The sequence below is a fragment of the Manihot esculenta genome, chromosome 12 (genome assembly GCF_001659605.2).
Source record: "Manihot esculenta cultivar AM560-2 chromosome 12, M.esculenta_v8, whole genome shotgun sequence".
NCBI classification, from domain to species: Eukaryota; Viridiplantae; Streptophyta; class Magnoliopsida; order Malpighiales; family Euphorbiaceae; genus Manihot; species Manihot esculenta.
Window position 1 is genome coordinate 5,346,830 of NC_035172.2, and position 16,550 is coordinate 5,363,379.

Here is a 16,550-nt window from a genome sequence, read left to right on the forward strand (position 1 = left end):
ATATTAAATATATTTAAAATTAATGAGTAAAATAATATATTTTTGAAAAATAAAATATTAGATTTGATTTAACTAAAATAGCGGACTTAAAAAATACAAGCATTATACGGTTATGTTTCCAAATTATAAATACTGAACGACAGAAAACATTACAATAATTGATTCAAAAAAAAGAAAACATTACAATAAATAATGAAATAATTAGTTTCATTAAATTTTTTTAAAAAAGCTAAATAATATATTTTTTTCAATAAAAAAAAACCCCAAAGGGACGGCACGACACGATGGCTTGAAGCATTCAAATGCAATTATTTTAAAAATAAATAAAAAACAATTATACTCCTTTTATTTTATTTTTATTATTATTATAAGGAGACTAATAAACAAGCAAGTCAAGCAAAAGCACTCAACGTCATTGCTCTCCCGAGCAGTCGAGTCGTCGCTGAGGTTTGGAAAAAAATTGCCATTCCTTGATTGACCCGACGAATGAAAGAAATCTCCTTCTCTTCCCTCTCTTCTTCTTCTCATTTTCACACCCACTCGTTGCTTTTAATTCTCCGTGTTGCTTTGCTTGATTTCTTTCTTTAATTATGGCTTTGAATTCATATGGTATCATAGTTTTTGTTCTCTTTTGAGGGTAGTCTTTCTCTTAATTTATCTGTCGAAAGGCCTATTCTTCTTCACTGCTGCGATTTTAGCTCGTTTCGAGCTTTCTTCGATCTCTTCAGTTTGGGTTCTTGAAATCTCAGGTGGGTCTTTTGTTTCTTGCAATTTCTTATTTGTTTGATTTTTTTTTTCTTTCTTGATTTTGATCATTATTCGACTCGAGTCAACTGGGTCACCTGCGCTAGTTGTATTTTTGCCTATATCGCTTGAATTATTTCTGATGTTGATTCTTCTGTTCTTTTTTTGGGTATAGTTTTGACTGTCTGGGTATATGTGAATGGAAGTTTTCATATGGCTATGCTAAATCTTTGTTTGGATGCTGAATTTTGCTTCTTATTTGATGTCTAATTTGTTTCAGGTTTTATTGTTATGAAGTTGAGCCGGAGTAAATACAGTTTTTTTGGAGCTCTCATGTGCAACAGATAGCAATTTGACGGTTTCTTTTAGCAAAATTACATGGCTACCTACGTGAATATGATGTTGGGTAGACATGTTCTTAAGGTTTTACTTAGCTATGGTCTCTGGTTGTTGCTTAGCTGTAGTTTGAGCGATGGTACTGAGACTGATATCGCTTGCTTGAGGAATATAAAAGATTCGCTTGAAGACCCTTTTAGTTACTTGAAGACTTCCTGGAACTTTAACAACAGTACTGAAGGATACATTTGTAGATTTACTGGGGTTGACTGCTGGCACCCTGATGAGAACAAGGTCTTAAATCTCCGGCTTTCTGATATGGGTCTCAGGGGTCCGTTCCCTATTGGAATCCAGAATTGCACGAGCATAACTGGTGTTGATTTTTCAGACAACAACCTCTTTGGACCTATTCCAGATAATATCTCTCATATCATTAAGTATGTGACATCTCTTGATCTCTCATCCAACAATTTTTCTGGAAGAATTCCAGTGGATCTTGCAAATTGTAGCTATTTGAATATTCTAAAACTGGACCATAACCGGTTGTCAGATCAAATTCCTGCAGAACTTGGTTTGTTAGCTCGGATTAAAACATTTAGTGTAGCTAATAATCTTCTTACTGGACCAGTGCCAAGGTTCCAAAATGCCTCCATTTCGGTAGATGATTTTGCAAATAATATTGGACTATGTGGGGGGCTTTTGGACGCCTGCCCTGGAACTTCAAAGGGTCCTCGCACTGGTGTTATTGCAGGGGCTGCAATTGGTGGGGTGACTATTGCTGCATTAGCTGTGGGTATTGCTATGCTCTTCTACTACCGAAAGGTGTCTAAGATGAAGAAGCAGAAGGTTGATGATCCTGATGGAAATAAATGGGCAAAGAGTTTAAAGGGAATAAAGGGCATTAAGGCAAGTTATACCATTTCTTCTGTTTAAAATTCGGCAAATAGTTTTGTTCACTTTATCTGTAAGTTTGAATAGCTCACCTTTTTTTGGCAGATTATTTATTCTTCTTGGAATGTTTAAGAAGATTTTTTTTTTCTCTTCAGGTGTCTATGTTTGAGAAATCGGTTTCTAAAATGAAATTGAGTGATCTTATGAAGGCTACTAACAGTTTCAACAAAGATAATATCATTGGGTCAGGAAGAACAGGGACTATGTATAAAGCTGTGCTTGAGGATGGCACTTTTCTAATGGTTAAGAGATTGCAGGATTCTCAGCGTTCTGCAAAAGAATTTACTTCTGAGATGTCTACTCTGGGGAGTGTGAAACACCCTAACTTGGTTCCTCTTTTAGGTTTCTGCATGGCAAAAAGGGAAAGGCTTTTGGTTTATAAGTATATGCCAAATGGTACCCTGCATGATAATCTACACACTGTAGATGAAGGTAAGGAGCCTATGGCGTGGCCTCTAAGGCTCAAGATTGGAATAAGGGCAGCACGGGGATTTGCATGGCTCCATCATAACTGTAACCCCCGTATCCTTCACCGAAACATAAGCTCTAAATGCATCTTGCTGGACGCAGATTTTGAGCCTCAAATATCTGATTTTGGTCTTGCCAGGCTAATGAATCCCGTTGATACTCATTTGAGTACCTTTGTGAATGGAGAATTTGGGGATTTGGGTTATGTTGCTCCAGAATATACAAGGACTCTGGTGGCCACTCCAAAGGGTGATGTTTACAGCTTTGGGACTGTGCTTCTGGAGCTGGTGACTGGTGAGAGACCTACCCATGTGGCTAAAGCTCCCGAAAGTTTTAAGGGCAGTTTGGTTGAATGGATTACACAGCTGTCAAGCAACTCTCAACTTCATGATGCCATAGACAAATCTTTGGTTGGGAATGGTGTTGATAATGAGATTTTCCAGTTCCTTAAAGTTGCGTGTACTTGTATATTGGCAAATCCCAAGGAGAGGCCAACTATGTTTGAAGTATACCAGCTTCTACGAGCTATTGGGGAGAAATACCATTTTACCACTGATGATGAGATTATGATGCCTTCAGACAATGGTGATGCTGATTATATAGCGGAACTTATTGTTGCTCAGGAAGTATGATGGGTAATTGAAAAGGTCCTAGGTAGGTGAACTGGTGAAGTATTTTTCCATAATTTATATGTAATTATCTGTTGTCCCCAGTTTTAATAAATGTCAATATTATGTATACCATTATAGTTCATGTCAGTATTGAGAATTTGCTATAATGACATCACTTTATTTAGATCAGTCGTCTATTTTAATTGTTTGTCTGTGAATTGTGATTCTCAGATAGCTCTTGGGAGGTGTGGTAACTCCATTACTGCTCTGGGAATTTTTTGTTTTCTGTTTTGGCTACACTTAAGGGCAAATGAAATTCTATGTGATATGCACAATCTCTGGAATTCTGGATAGTGATTGTATTCTATTACGTGTAAGTTATTCAGGTATCTGATTTTTCAGAATTCTTAAGGCCTATTGGCAAGCTCTGAAGAGCTCAAGTCTGATTCATTAAAATTATTTCGAGCTTTATCCATACTCGAGTTTGATTCGTTTAGAATTTGAGCTAAATATCAATTAACTTTAAGTTTAGTTTATTTAACAAGCGAGCTTGAACTAGCTGAGTTTTTATAAAAACTCAGTCGATATAGCTTACGAGTAGTTTTATTTATTTGTAACCTTAATAAATTTTAATTTAGAAATAATAAGTTCAAAGTATATACAACTCAACGGTAAATAAACACAAATACAAGAGCTGTAATGAACAACATATGTGTAATGAACAACATATTTATAAGATCGAGTTTGTTTAGGCTCATTTAGCAAACTAATTGGGTTTGAATAGCTCATGAGCTGCTTATGCGTTTATAGCTCTATGTTTTTTATTGCTTTCTAGTAGTTTTAAAAAAGTTTACATTGCTAGAACTTGTTTATTTTCGTTAGTGTCTTGAAGAGAAAACGATGGTTGCTTTCTAGTGGTTTAAAAAAGGGTTTACATTGCTAAAACCTGTTTATTTTTGTTAGTCTTGAAGAGGAGAACGAGTTGAATCGACAAGTGAAAATCACAAGAAATGGTTTTTGCTTGTTTCAACAACTTTTTCACAGGTACAACTTTTTACGGTCGGACAACTATCAAATGCAAAATACAGCATGGATGCCAAACAGTTCCTTGGTAGTAGACTTGTGGCGTGGCAGTGACAACTTTTTAGAAACTCCTTCCATTAAATCTGAAATCTGTTACAAGAGCTACCTGGAAGTTTCATTTAGAATCTAAGAAATCTCAGTATCCGCATAGATTCATTGTATTGTTTTAATTGTTAATCTCGTTTAACTTGGTGGGCTAGTGGGCTGGCAGTTGACTGTTTATAAGAACCTTTCCACATAGCTTCTGCCTTCCTGTTGATTTGAAGGAACCTTCTGATATGAGGAAGAGGCTTATAACAATACTCTAAGCTAGCAGCACCTGATGCGCATGGATCTGTGTGAGTTGCTTGTACTCTTTTAAACTAGTTGTCTGTTTTATCATGCATCATGTTCTTGCAATAGAACATGCATACCTTTGAACTAAATAATTCTGAATTCCTAAACCATTTGGTCGAGTAGGCTGTTTTCTGAATCCTGTTTGTTTTTCATCGATGAAATTGATACCAGTTATTTGTCTTCCTCAACATGACAAACAATTGCTGATTTTTTTTGTGACATTCCCAGATCATATCATTGATGAATCAAGAACTTGTATTACATCTTATGGGACAAATAATTGATAAATGTGTAGGGAAAAAAACATTATAGTGGCTGAACATACGAGTTGTGTGATGTGAATGTCTGACCTGTGTCTTGCCATCAACCTAATGTCCAGGATTGAAGGCATTTGCATGAAACCCCACGTTTCCTTCTTCATGGATGTAACTTTTAGGATAGGACAACAGCCTTAGAGCGACAAAGTTTTATTAGTCTATTAAGGTTAATATTAATGTCTGGAATACAGAGTGAAGGATTTTGGAGTTGGAAGACTTTGCCAGTCAATTTTCTAATCAGTAATCGGTAACGTAGCCCCACTGAAACCTTCATAGAATTCATCTATTGCCATCAGTATTCTAATAAAATTTTTTAACATACCCATAGACTTGTATTTAAATAAAACAACACATGTTTTTTCATTTTTTAAGATTTAAATAACTTTATTTATCCATATCACTTCTTTAATGATGAAACATCGTTAGATTTTTCCATATGAAATTACAATTTCATGATATAGTTTGTCCAATTAGTGCAGCTACAAATTCATCAATGTTTTTGTCCGAAGTTCCGCCTTCATCAATTGCCTCTTTAGATAACTTCTTCCATTTCCTGGCATTGTCCCTGATTTCTATACCTTTCTCTCCTTCCATTACTTCTCTCAAACAGAGCTCCACCACTTCTCTTCTCACAATTCCTTCCTCATCAGGCTTAGCTCTTATCCCCGTTTTCCAGACATCCTCAACATACTTAGCATTGGTAGGCTGGTCTGACCATTGAGGCACTGCCACCATTGGAACTCCCAAGCTCAAAGCTTCAAGAACTGAATTGAACCCACAATGCGTAAGAAAGCACCCTATTGCCTCATGCGCTAGCACCTCCAGTTGTGAGCACCATGTAACCACTAAACCCTTCTCACCCGTCTCCTCCGCGAAGTTTTCAGGCAGCTTAGACAGCTCTGCTTCCCTAACAACCCACAAGAAGTAGCAATTGCTTCTTTTTAAACCCCAAGCTACCTCCCTCATTTGTTCAACTCTAGGTTCAACCACGCTTCCGAAGGACACGTACACCACTGAAGCAATAGGTTTACTCTGCAGCCAACTTATGCAAGCACTGGAATTAGGCTTGAATAGATTGATTCCATAGTTTCTATCACCTTCAATTCTTTTATCCAAGTACATGGATGGAACTGTTGGCCCTATCGTCCTCAATCTCCACCGTTTTGCCATCCAATCCACCACCTAAGTAATCAGAAAACACCCATTAACAAGGCCAAAGAAAATCGGAAAACACCCATTAACAATTAACATAGAAATTCACATCACTTTGAAATATATATATATACCTCTTCCTCCATTTTATGAAAAGAGTTGTCAAGGACCCAATCTGCTTCATCAATGTTAATGAACTGATCAAGTAACACATCATAGAAAGCAGGGTATGAACTGGGATCATATATCATAGATGGCGTCTCTGAAACTTTCAGCAATGGCAGTCCAGGGATTGAAACGACTGGCCCTGAAAGTGGCATCGGAAGGAGACCTCTCTGAACATGGTAATATACGTTGCAGACAGAACAAGGTTGAGTGAAAAACACAACCTTAAGAACTCCAAGCTGCTTGGCAACATCTAGTGCCCAAGGGAAGGACCCATCATATATAAGGGCATTAACAGGGTGATCAGAATCATTCAGCTTGTTGATCAAATTTCCTAAGGTTTCTGATCCTACAGCTTTGAATGTTGCTATATAATCCTCCCAGCTCTCTGCCTGAGCTTGGCCGCCCTCATCGAAGCCATCAGAAATGGTTTCAAGATCAATGTTGGAACTGGGGTCGACGTGAATGGATTTGCTGAGAAATCTAGTGGTGACAAGTGTGGCCTTGACTCCTTTGGAGACTAAGCGCTTACAGAATTGAAGAATGGGGTTTATGTGTCCCTGTGCAGGATAAGGGAAGGCTAGAGCATGAGCTGACCAGGGCCTTGGTTCCTTGTCCATTTCACTCTCTGGGTCGCAACTGCTTTTTGATTCTCCGTTGCACAATAAGCCGCCATTTATAGAGGAAAGAGGCGTAGCCCACAAGGAAAAAAAAAACAAAAACAGTTATGCTTGGAAGTAGCCGACAATTGGTTCCAAGACAACTGCTTTTGGCGACTAAGTCAACTTTTGGAACTTGGGTCCACGTTAACAACTGACAAGCCTTGAGTGCCAAGTTTACACTGTAATGATATTTAGGAGTAATTGTAAAAGTGTCCAATATTTTTTTAATTCTTATAAATTTACCCCATATCATAATAAAAATTAAATGATCCAATTTAAAACTTTCACCGATTATGTTATATTATTAAAAAATTAATCTACAAATAAAAATACCATATCACGTCTCTAATAAAATTTAAATAATTTAATTTAAAATTTTTATCAATTATAATATATTATTAAAAAATTATTAATTTATTAATAAAAATATCTCATTATCGAAACATAGTATAAAATAATTACTGAAAAATATGTATTTTTAAAATTTTACAAGTTTATCCCATATTATAAAAATAATTGCAAATTAAACACAAAATTTTCTAACTCATATCAATTTTACTCATTTTTTAGAAAAATGTTATATTTATGGAGATACTCTGTAACTATGCCACGTAAATCTCAATTAAATTCTAAATTAATTATCTAAAATCTCACTTTCTAATTAAAATATCTCTAAGTCACTTTTATGACACATCAAATATTGATGGAAAAGTGAATTAGAAATTATTTTAAAGAAAAAAATTTTAAAAATTATTTTAAGGGTTGATTGAATTTGATGTGACACAGTTATCTTTACAAAATTTTGTATTTTTAAAATTTTTATAATTATAATACATACTATAAAATTATTAATTAATTTTTTTAACTATTATTTTATTAATGCCATATCAATTTTAACTAATTCTTAAAATAATTTTTAAAATTTTCTATTTTATAAAATAATTTCTAATTCATTTTCCAACTAATATTTATTATGTTTAAAAAGTTATTTACAGCAGTTTTAAAGAGTGGAAGTATAATGTAGAAATTAATTATGGCTCGTGTGGTATGGTTAGTAATCAATTATCGTTAAACTTAACAGCGTTTAATTACTCCGTGAATGGTAGGTATAATTAATAAAAAATAAAAATTCAGGATAGAATTAAAGTTTAAGATCTTTTACTATTTTTCTAAAATTATAAATTTATCCTTTTTTTTTATTTTTTAATCTTTGCATAAGAAATTAAAATTTTAATTTCAAAAAATAAAATTAACTTTTTATTATTTTTATATTTTTTATTTTTTATTTAAAGTTAAAGAAAATGATAAAAAAAAACTTTTTTCTTTCCATCATTCATTTTAATTTTTAAAAAGAGAAAATAATAAAGTGGCTAGTTTAAATTTTAAATTCAAATGTAAATTTTTTCTTTAAAAATAATTAGAAAAATAAAAATAAAATCTTTTATTTATTATTCTCTCATTTTTTATTTTTTTATTTTTTCTAATAACAGAAAAAATAACGTCTTATAAAAAAATTAAAAATTAAAAATAAAAAAATTATAATGATATTAAAATTTTGAGATTTATAGAACATTTAATTCGCTCAATTAACGACATTTCATGAGATTTTGAGTTGGATCTTCATTGTGTTGTATTTAAATAAAATATTATTGTAATTTATAATTTTAAAAGCTATTAATATGATTTTTTTTAAATGAAAATCGAAAATTGAAAAAGTAAAATTTGATTTTAAAAAAAATAATAAAAAATATATATATTTTAAAGAGAAAAAAAATAAAAAAATAAATTTATAAGTTTAAGAAAATAAAAAAATCCAAATTTATACTTTTTATTATTATATCTTAATTTTTTTTTCAATAATTATACCCTTATCATTAATAACAGTCGATAAATTTTACAGCTATTTATAACGATAAAATACGTTTAATTCAACTATAATAGTTTTTGATATAATTATGGAGAAAAAAATTTAAAGTAAAATTATAAAAATAGTAAAATTTAGATTATTTTTTGTTATTTTCCCTTTCATCTAAAGTAGGATATAATTAATAAGGAATAAAAACAAGTTTTAATTGATGGTTTGATGAGATATAATTATAAAAAAAATGTAAAAAAATGTTAAAAAAAGAGAGAATATTTTGAAAATGATCCCGTACTGTGTTGTGACAAGTGGGGATGATGATAACTGAATTTGCTGATCATATTTTACAAAAATGTCATATCTTAATTTATTAATATTTTTACGTATAATTGATTAAAATTTGAGAGTACAAGCTTTAATTAACTTTTGCGATATCGAGTAGAATTGCAAAAGTTTGGTAAGCATATAATATATATATATATATTTTATAATTATCCCTAATATTTTCATATTAATTTCATATTAATGATGATAACTGAATTTGCTGATCATAGTTAAACCCGTGCTGGAAAAATAAAATTTTAATTCTATTAAAATTTAACGGTTAAATATGCCTCACATATAAGTTCAGAACTCACTTGTATGGACTGAACAGGGCTCGAACTTACATGTGGGAGGTCCAACTCGATTAACATGTTGGATCCGTGGGACAGTAGACCCCATAACACCAAGGATCGTATCCACAAGGTACCGAATGAAATTAAATAACCACCTGACGATAGAAAAGTGTGCAGTATGTTCGTACGAATGGTTAAGCGTGACTATGGCAGGAGGTATGGACACAGAATAGCAGTTACACGTCACTAGAGAACAAAGGGGAAAAAGGAATAAAGGAAGCAAGAGGAGACAAACTAGACCAAACTTATCAAAATACACCTTAAACCAACATTTCACTCGATTTCATAGTATCGATTGGCGTCGTTTGTGGGAACAAAAGAGATTGTTTCATCACTGGAGTTGTCATCCTCATTTCACCCACTGAAATCCATATGGCCAACCACGGTGAAAACCATACTAGAAATACCCCGAACAATCTAAGTTCATGACCTTACAAAAGAGCTCGGTTAAGGCCTAGTTCTGACTTCACAAAAGAGCTCGGCTCACGAAAAATTGAGGCTAAGGCGAAGAGGAGACGTTTTGACAAAAACTCTCCTAGAGCCGCACAGTAATAATTAGAGTTTCAGGATTTATCCCTCATTAATAATGAAATAATTAATGAGCAGACAAAAGGACACTCGATGATAACCGAGCCGTGGACACCCTGACCATGGCTGAGCCTGTATTAGAAAGGCCAAGTCTCAATTCTATTAAATTCCAACAGTTAGGTCTACCTCATATATAAGTTTAGGACTCGCTTGGATGGACCGAACAGGATTTGAGCCTACACCCCGTAATATCCGTAATTGTATCCACACGATGATGAATATAATTAAATGGCTGCTGAATGATGGAAAAGAGCGCAGTACATCCGTACGTACGATCAAGCATCACTATGACAAAAGATACGGATACAAAAAAGGTAATTACACGTCACTAAAAAATAAAAGAGAAAAAGATAAATGAAGAAGGAGAAAGACAAATTAAACTATTATTAAAATACACCTTAAATCCACCTTTTACTGAATTTCAGAACATCATCAACTATTTAAAAACCATAATAGAATTTTAATTTTCTTATCTATTCACTTTCAGAATAAAATATAACATAAATATTGTTGTTTATTAATAGAAAGCATGAATGTACTTACGTCATTGCATGGTAGACAAAAAAACAAAAGATATGCTGGATGATTGATCTGTTGGTTTCTTTCATCATCATTTTGACCCTTGATTTGGTTCAAATTGGACTTGGCTGCCTATATATTCCCTCTCGTAATGATAAAATATAACTAAAATAATTAAAATAATAAATTTTATATTATTTTCTTTAATATATTACTTTATTCCTAAACAATTATTGAAACCAATAATTTTTTACTTTTCTCACTTAATAAATAAATTACTATCTAAAACAAAAATATAATTTATGGAACAGAATAAATGTATATAAAATAAAATTTCTATATGAAATTACAATTTCCTAATGTAGTTTTCCCAAGTAATGCAGCTACAAATTCATCAATATTTTTGTCCGAAGTTCCACCTTCATCAATTGCTTCTTTAGATAATCTCTTCCAGTTCCTGGCATTGTCCCTGATTTCTTTAGCTTTCTCTCCTTCCATCACTTCTCTTAAACAGACCTCCACCACTTCTCTTCTCACAATTCCTTCCTCATCAGGCTTAGCTCTTATACCCATTTTCCACACATCCTCAACATACTTAGCATTGGTAGGCTGGTCTGACCATTGCGGCACTGCCACCATTGGAACTCCCAAGCTCATAGCTTCAAGAACTGAATTGAACCCACAATGCGTAAGAAAGCACCCTATTGCCTCGTGTGTTAGCACCTCCAGTTGCGGGCACCATGTAACCACTAAACCCTTCTCCTTTGTCTCCTCCACGAAATTTTCAGGCAGCTTAAACAGCTCTGTTGCCCTCACAACCCATAAGAAGTAGCAATTGCTTCCTTTCAAGCCCCAAGCTAGCTCCCTCGTTTGTTCAACTCCAAGCTCTGCCACGCTTCCAAAGGACACGTACACCACTGAAGCAACAGGCTTAGCATGCAGCCAATTTATGCAAGCACTCGCGTTAGGCTTAAAGAGATTGATAGCATAGCTTTTATCGCTTTCAATTCTTTTATCCAAGTACATGGACGGAACTGTTGGCCCTATCGTCCTCAATCTCCACCGTTTTGCCATCCAATCCACCACCTGAGCAATCAGAAAACGCCCTTTAATTAGCAAGTCCGATAATGAATTTAACATTAAAATTCATATCAGTTTATATATATATATACCTCTTCCTCCATTTTATGAAAAGAGCTATGAAGTATCCAATCAGTCTCATCAATGTTAATGAACTGATTAACCAACACATCATAGAAAGCAGTGTATGTACTGAGATCATATATAAAAGATGGCGTATCTGCAGCTTCCATCAACGGCAGTCCAGGAATTGAAACGACTGGCCCTGAAAGTGGCACCCGAAGGAGACCTCTCTGAACATGGTAAGCTACAATGCTGACTGCACAAGATTGAGTGCAAAACATAACCTTCAGAAGTCCAAACTGCTTGGCTACATCGAGTGCCCAAGGGAAGGTCCCATCATATATAAGGGCATTAACAGGGTGACCAGAATCATTCAGTTTCCTGATCAAATTTGCTAAGGTTTCTGATCCTACAGCTTTGAATGTTGATACGTATGCCTCCACGCTCTCGGCCTGTGCATGGCCACCCTCATCGAAGCCATCAGAAATGGTTTCAAGATCGATGTTGCTACTGGGGTCTACGTGGATGGATTTGCTGAGAAATCTAGTGGTGACAAGTGTGGCCTTGACTCCTTTGGAGACTAAGCGCTTACAGAATTGAAGAACTGGGTTTATGTGTCCCTGTGCAGGAAAAGGGAAGGCTAAGGCATGAGCCGACCAGGCCCTTTGATCGTTTTCCATTGCAGTCTGGATTGTTAAGTGCTTTTTGTTTTTGTTTTGCTGCTACACTGTAAGCTGCCATTTATAGAGGAAATAGGCGTAGCCCACAAGGAAGAAAAAATAAAAATATTTATTCTAAGTCAACCATTTGATTTTAGTCAATTCTTAAGTTCCAAGTCGACGACTGCTCTTGGCAGCCAAATCATCTTGGGACCAAGTTGACAAGACTTGAATGCCAAGTTTTACCCTTCTTTTAAATTGTTTTAAAAATATTTTCGATTAAATTATTTAAAATGCCAATAAATTTGAAAATGTATTTTTCTCCTAATTAAATTACATCCTTTAAACTTAGAACTTATTTAATTCAAATACTCAATTTTTAAAAAAATAATATAAATAAGTTATTTTCCTCCATTTTAAAAAAAAATAATTTTCTTAAAATTTTAAAAAATTAAAAAAAATACCAACCAAACAAAATAAATATAAAACTTAAAATTTCTTATTTAACTTAACCGTAATCCTAATAAAACCTATCTTTTTATTATAAACTTAACAAATTATTACGATATCTTAATTTTTTATTTTCACATCAATAAAATTCAAAATAAAATTAATAATACTTTAATAATTTGAACTTAACAAATTATTACAATATCTTATTTTTTATTATCACATCAATAAAATTCAAAATAAAATTAATAATAATTTAATAATTTTAAATGCATTTAGTTAAATATAATTTAAATTTAAATAGACAAATTTATTGAGATTTAAAGTCTCATAATATATTATGAATAGTACATTATATTATGATTGCACATCAAATTATTTTTTATGATTATTTTATTTTATTTTTTTCTAAATATATTTATTCTCTAGTATATTTTAATAAAAAATTTATAGAAAAATAAAAAGTTTTTAACTAGCATGAACGTAACTAAATAGATAAATCATGTGTTATTTACTTTTCATAATTTTTTTAGAGTGTCATTATTTGATAATTAAAAAAGATAAATTTGCAATCAGTATATATAAAATAATACTGAGGTACTAAAAAATTTTAGTACTCAGTGATAAAAGTACTAAAACAACTTTTTGTAAATGGTTAAAGATGCTTTTTCTAAAATTACTTTTGATTTCGTACTCAACCGTAATAATAATCAGGAACTTTTCTAAATTATGATAGTAATAAAAGTAGATTCAGAAAAATTGATGAGATTGAATTGAATAAGAATTAAATTAAAATAAATTATTATCCCTAAATTATAGTAGAAATAAAATATTATAAAAGTGATGTTACATAACAATCGTTTAAAGTAAGTTGTGAGCTATTACTATAAAATACGTTCATGTGGTAAAAACCTGATAAGTGGGAAATACGAGCCAATCTAGAGAAGGAATATTTAGATACCTTAACACTCGGATCATCATCAAAACTTGCTCTTCCCTCAGGTAGGGTGAATCACAGTACAAAGTTACCGTTAGCAGGTACAATCTAGAGTATCCTCATTACGTCTATAATCGCGGATTACTAATCTATTAACTAACAATGCTTCATATCAAGCAACTAACCACATTACCGCCGGATTATCGGAAAATACCATATTCAGTTTTACTCTCTTACAGTACAAAAGGAGAAGGATCACGGAGGCAAAAATACGTCATTCTCTAATACTAATCAAACTCTAAGCAACTTATTGCATTCTCTCTATTCTTTAGTATAAAAGGAGAAGTCGGGACTCCTCCACCGCTAAGTCATACCCCTCAGGTCTTCAATGTATTTATTGAGCTCATGCTTGAGAACAGTAGCATGAGATAAAGCCTCATCGCGCTGGGCCCTAGGCTTATCGCGCTGGCGACAAGCCTTCTCCAAAATGGACAGCTATGCTAAGGCTTCGTCTCATTGAGACTTCATTGTAGAAGCCCATTGGGAAGCCCTGATGACTTCCTCCCTTATCTCCCCTAGCCGCTTGGTAAGGTCCTCGATTTGATTTTGAAACTTGATGATGTGCTCGCAGGCCTCACCAGTGGCAACTATATTCTTATCTTAGCGTGCCTTAGCAATGCGCTAATCCATTGAGCTCTACAGAGACTGGTCCCGGTCATTAATTTCCATGGACACACCCAAGCCTACCACGGAAAAGCAAAAATAAAGTTAAAGAAAGCCAAAATAACATAAATACTCTCGAGAAGGACAAACAACTCACCATAAGGAGCATTTCTCTCATACTATCTCTAAGATCCTCCTGGGATCATGAACTGAAGACCACTTGTTGTCTGGTGGAGCAGGCTAGATGGCTGATGAGAGCAAGAAAGCAGGGATCAGAAGCATCTGAGGCTCCTCCAAACATCTTCTAGCATAGCATCTCGGTCACAGAAGCCGAAGTAGGCTCAGCAGTCACCTCGGCGGTGTTCAACAACTCATTGTATGGGGCAGATGATAAGTGCTCTACTGTCTTCTTTCCTTTATCAACTAGAGGGGAAGGGGCTACCCTTGCAGGTTCCAAGGTACGATCACGCTTAGCAGTCCTGTCCTTGGTCACATGTTTTGAAATCTGGGCCTGTTTCGCAGCCCTGCCCCTATCACGACAGCTCCCACGACCTGTCCTGGTGCCCTCTTCTGAGCTACTCTCAACTGACTCACTGAGCGTGATCGGTTCCTTAGGAGGAGTCTTCGCAGGAGCCAGCGCTTCAGTGAGGACCAATGTCTTTGAGGCAGTGGAGCGAGAGCCCTCTACTACGGGCACCAAAGCTAGAGAAGGCACAAAGGCAGGGGCAGAGAGACAAGTTGCAGAAATAGTGTCCGTGGCCTGGAAGACCTCCTAGGTCACATTAGCTACAGTTTTGTTAGCCTTAAAAGTAGCCAGAGTCGCCTTCATGCTCTCTTGAGACAGGTTGAAATTCTTGGAAGCTTAATAGTATCCATTGATACAGCAGAAGCTGAAAAGAAAATACTAATTCAGTTAGAACCCGAAACAACAAAAGAAAAATATAAAAAGAAAGAAAACCAGAAAAGAAAAGTAACTTCTCGATAGTCTCGCAGGTTAGACATAAACATCCACTTCTCAATGTCATACTTCTTCTTTATAGAGATTAGTCGGAGAAGGCAAACTTGGTCCATTAGGCTTAATCTAGGAAAGTCGTTATAACTCTGGGGGACCTCTCCTCAAGAGAGATCAACATTCCAATTAATCCCCGAGCTCTCTTTTAACTTGACAACGACGAAAGCCTCAGCCCAACCTTTATCGAGTCTTTATATCCAGCAAATATAGATAACATAGTCCGAAGACTAAAGTAATAGAACCCATAGGTAGACCTAACGAGACAGAAAAAAGTGCATAACAGCTTAATAGAAGGGGCAAAACCCCAGCACCTGCAAACAGACTCGAAGCAGCATATGAATAAGATGAAATTAGGGGACAACATCCGAGGAGTCACCCTAAAATGACGAAAGACCTCAATGAAGAAAGAGTAAAAGGGAAGGTCAGCTTGAAATCGCGCTGTTTGACAAAAAAGATCAGGTTGCGCTCTTGCTGGGCATCTATCAGACCAACCAATGGTGGGTAGGGGAGAACAATCCTCTCATTAGGAAGAGGTGCCCTAATCCTATAGATGGTGGTGTCAAAATAGCTGCTAGAAAAAGAATGAGAAAGAGAGTAAGGGGTGATAGAGGATATCAGACCTACTATATCAGAAATTTTAGCAGAAGCCATGAGAAGAGTAGGACGTATCTCTGATAAAAAAGGCAAGAATTACAGGGAATAGAAAGGGCAAGATAACAGAAGCAACGCAAGAGGTAGAGCAACAAGTGAAATAAAAAACGTAAGTTTGAAATGGATAAAGGCGAGAGGAAACGTTTTGACAAAAATTCTCCTAGAGCCGCAGAGTAATAATTGGTGCTTCGGAATTTACGCCCTCATTAAGTATGTAATAATTAATGATCAGATAAAGGGGCATTTAATGATAACCGGATCTTGGACACCCCGGCCATTGCTGAGCCCGTGTTAGAAAGGTCAAGTCTCAACTCTATTAAAATCCAACAGTTAGATCTGCCTTACATATAAACCTAGGACTCGCTTGGATGGACTGGAAAGGGCTGGAGTCTACATATGGGAGGCCCAACTCGATTAACCTTTTGATCTCGTAGGACAGCAGACCCCGTAATACCTGGGATTATGTCCACACATACCGCATAGAATTAAATGGCCGCATGATGATAGAAAAAAACGTAGTACATCTGTATGTACGGTCAAACATCACTATGCCAAGAGATATGGA

At 34.7% G+C, this 16,550-nt stretch overlaps 4 protein-coding genes across 4 annotated transcripts in view; 1 reads left to right on the forward strand and 3 right to left on the reverse strand.

Moving 5' to 3' along the window:
• Positions 1 to 385: 385 nt before the first annotated feature.
• LOC110628126 (probably inactive leucine-rich repeat receptor-like protein kinase At5g48380) lies at positions 386 to 3,445 on the forward strand. Its single transcript, XM_021774631.2, has 3 exons — positions 386 to 749; positions 1,025 to 1,986; positions 2,127 to 3,445. Exons 2-3 carry the CDS (start codon positions 1,123 to 1,125, stop codon positions 3,129 to 3,131), a joined length of 1,869 nt encoding a protein of 622 aa, XP_021630323.2. The 5' UTR covers positions 386 to 749; positions 1,025 to 1,122; the 3' UTR covers positions 3,132 to 3,445.
• Positions 3,446 to 5,187: 1,742 nt separating this feature from the next.
• On the reverse strand, positions 5,188 to 6,817 carry LOC110628427 (mogroside IE synthase). The gene is made up of 2 exons (XM_021775076.2): positions 6,133 to 6,817; positions 5,188 to 6,028 (listed from the first exon to the last, which is right to left on the reverse strand). The coding sequence occupies exons 1-2, from the start codon at positions 6,781 to 6,783 to the stop codon at positions 5,297 to 5,299; spliced, it is 1,383 nt and encodes a 460-aa protein (XP_021630768.2). The 5' UTR covers positions 6,784 to 6,817; the 3' UTR covers positions 5,188 to 5,296.
• Positions 5,188 to 16,550, reverse strand: part of LOC122721352 (mogroside IE synthase-like) — a 54,154-nt gene continuing 42,791 nt past the window's right edge. The window contains exon 3 of the mRNA XM_043948769.1: positions 5,188 to 5,411. Coding sequence (XP_043804704.1) covers positions 5,379 to 5,411 — 33 coding nt within the window. The 3' untranslated portion in view covers positions 5,188 to 5,378. The remainder of the gene's footprint in view (positions 5,412 to 16,550) is intronic.
• LOC110628244 (mogroside IE synthase) lies at positions 10,767 to 12,335 on the reverse strand. Its single transcript, XM_043948768.1, has 2 exons — positions 11,643 to 12,335; positions 10,767 to 11,556 (listed from the first exon to the last, which is right to left on the reverse strand). The coding sequence occupies exons 1-2, from the start codon at positions 12,291 to 12,293 to the stop codon at positions 10,807 to 10,809; spliced, it is 1,401 nt and encodes a 466-aa protein (XP_043804703.1). The 5' UTR covers positions 12,294 to 12,335; the 3' UTR covers positions 10,767 to 10,806.